Below are 2,469 nucleotides of genomic sequence, written 5' to 3'. Positions count from 1 at the left end.
ACCTAAAATATATAATATTGCCTGTTTTTACTTTTGAGCGCTTGTAGACCAAAAATGACTCATAGGATTGAGTTATGGCAGTAATAACTTTTGATCAGCATTGCATCAAGTATTATTTTCCAAAATTTCAGCCCATTTGGAAACCCAATTTCCATAAGAAAAGTGCGAGGTTCTTTGTACTTTTTTACTGAATGTATTTTCTCAAATAATATTTGGATTTTTTAATAAACAATCAAAAAAGTTTTTTCCATGTTAGTTAAAAGTTGTATTTTACACTTTTTATGGCCTCCATTGTTTTTATCAATAATTGTGTTTCTTGTTTTTATCAATAATTTTTCGGGAGTTCATATTTGGTTGCTTAAAGAAAGAACTTGTTTAACGCAAGCTGTTGTCCCTGAAAGACATAAACCAATTTCCATTAGTACTTTCAAATTCTTTATGTCAATGTGCTACTAATTAAAATGTTGAAATATTTTTGGCCATCGTTAATTGACTTCTTTATTGTTATCAAATCAATTTTTTAGTTTTTTTTACTAGAAACATACGTATTTATTTTATTCTTCTTATTTTGTCAATTAAAATGTTGTCATCAATTTTTATAAATAAATATATTTTCTCCATCATTTATACCATTTCTTGGACATTATATTATTCCGTTCGATTTTAGTTTTTAATAATGACCAAGAAGAATATTTAGCTTTCTTAAGATGGCTAGACCAGAACTTAGATAAAAAGTTTAATAATTTATACAAGTTGTATAAAAGATTTTTTAATGTTTTTCAAACAGTAAATTATCAGATTTAGTTAATTGAGCAATCTGAGCTTTACTACTTAATGGTTTAAAAATGATTCTTGTAATCAATGTTTATAATTATCAATTACATCAGTAAAATAACATCATATATTTCCATAATTGTTACGGTTGATTGTTTCAATTTTAATATTTTGATTGTCTTAATTTTTTATATCACATTATGTACTACAAAAAGAAGGATAGTTCATAATCATGTCTTTAATTTGAAACAAATTTTGGGACGCATTGTAAACTGGAACAAAGAGTTAAAATTTGGGATTGTCTCTCCTAATTTGGGACGTTTGGTCACCTTACTCTAATCGCCTGTGGTATAGCATGTGAACAGCATCTGTAGTGAGGGACTTTAGTCGCCCGTGGTAAGTATGTGAAGAAAATTTATGGCGAGCGACTTCAGCGTGGTAGTGAAAGAGTTAAATTTACAGCAAAAAAATATCAATTTATATATAGATAATAAAAAATATTTGGTAACAATAAATATTAATTAATTGAATACATTAATGTGTGTGTATGTATTTATCATAATATTTATGATCAAATCTAAACAAGAAATTTAATACCTGCGAGGATTGTTTGTGGAGCTTAAGAAACCGTAGTAAATTGAACGTGAATGAGCTGCACAAGGTTGTTCTTCGTCATTGAATCTTATATGAGAATCTGGATAAACTCTTCCATCAATATTTATTGCTTGAATCGATTTCTCTTTCAAAGCTAACGCTTGGTTGTATATCAAAGATGGTAGCACGAAAACTAGCGATCCAGTTAACGATCCGCCAATTAGCGCCATAACAATATCAAATCGCGATACCGATTCGCCCACAACCACGCTAAGGAAGACCACCGCCGATCTCATGGCGCATCGTTTCCATCCAAAGGCTAGTTAGTAAGACAATTAAATTATTTAAAAAATATATAATTATTAAATTATTATATAAATTATTAAATATTTTCTTCTTGAATAAAGAAGAGATTGATTGCTATGTATTTACTTTGTTGCACGCTCCAATAATCTTCTAAATGTTGAAAGAGAGCCGAATAGCCGATCACGCTGGAAAAGCACAGTTGAAGTGCGGTTAACAAAACAGCAATGTCCGCGATTGTCCCTGATGGAATAGCTTCGAGGATATTGGCGGTTGTGTTACCGCCATATTTCCACACGGCCAGACAAACAGTAATGGCGAACAAAGATCCGCTTACTATTGTATAAAAAAGCAAGTAGAATTAACGCATAATGAATGAATATTAAACATAATATTCACAATAAGTTGCTATGTTTCATTGTTTTACCAATAAAAGAAAAAAAGATAGCTTTGTCAATATCTCGAGGACGACGCATATCAACTTGTATCGTCATTAGAGTGGGATGTACGTCAAACTGAAAAGCCAACATGCCATATCTGAAAATATGTCAAAGTTGTTAGTTAGTTGAAACTAAATTCCTGTAATATATGATATAATAAAACAACAAGATAATAAAAATGTATACATACCCTTACGAAAAAGAACTATTGCCGATTACATATAAATATTACTGGCAATTACACAAGAATATTATTAGGTATTACAGAAAAAATTATTGGATATCACAGAAAATATTATTGGATATCACAGGAAGTATTACAGGTTATCACTGAGAATATTACTGGCAATTACACAGA

At 29.9% G+C, this 2,469-nt stretch overlaps 1 protein-coding gene across 1 annotated transcript in view; it reads right to left on the bottom strand.

Annotated features, from left to right (window-relative positions):
• Positions 1-1,371: 1,371 nt before the first annotated feature.
• Positions 1,372-2,469, bottom strand: part of LOC109862223 — a gene marked incomplete at its 3' end in the record, with an annotated part of 17,343 nt that continues 16,245 nt past the window's right edge. Inside the window, exons 6-8 of the mRNA XM_020442212.1 lie at positions 2,099-2,208; positions 1,801-2,007; positions 1,372-1,687 (exon numbers count right to left, since the gene is read on the bottom strand). Coding sequence (XP_020297801.1) covers positions 1,372-1,687; positions 1,801-2,007; positions 2,099-2,208 — 633 coding nt within the window. The remainder of the gene's footprint in view (positions 1,688-1,800; positions 2,008-2,098; positions 2,209-2,469) is intronic.

Source organism: Pseudomyrmex gracilis, unplaced genomic scaffold (genome assembly GCF_002006095.1).
Source record: "Pseudomyrmex gracilis isolate BER0280 unplaced genomic scaffold, ASM200609v1 scaffold_1510, whole genome shotgun sequence".
In the NCBI taxonomy this organism is placed as follows: Eukaryota; Metazoa; Arthropoda; class Insecta; order Hymenoptera; family Formicidae; genus Pseudomyrmex; species Pseudomyrmex gracilis.
This window is presented reverse-complemented; position numbering and strand designations above follow the sequence as displayed.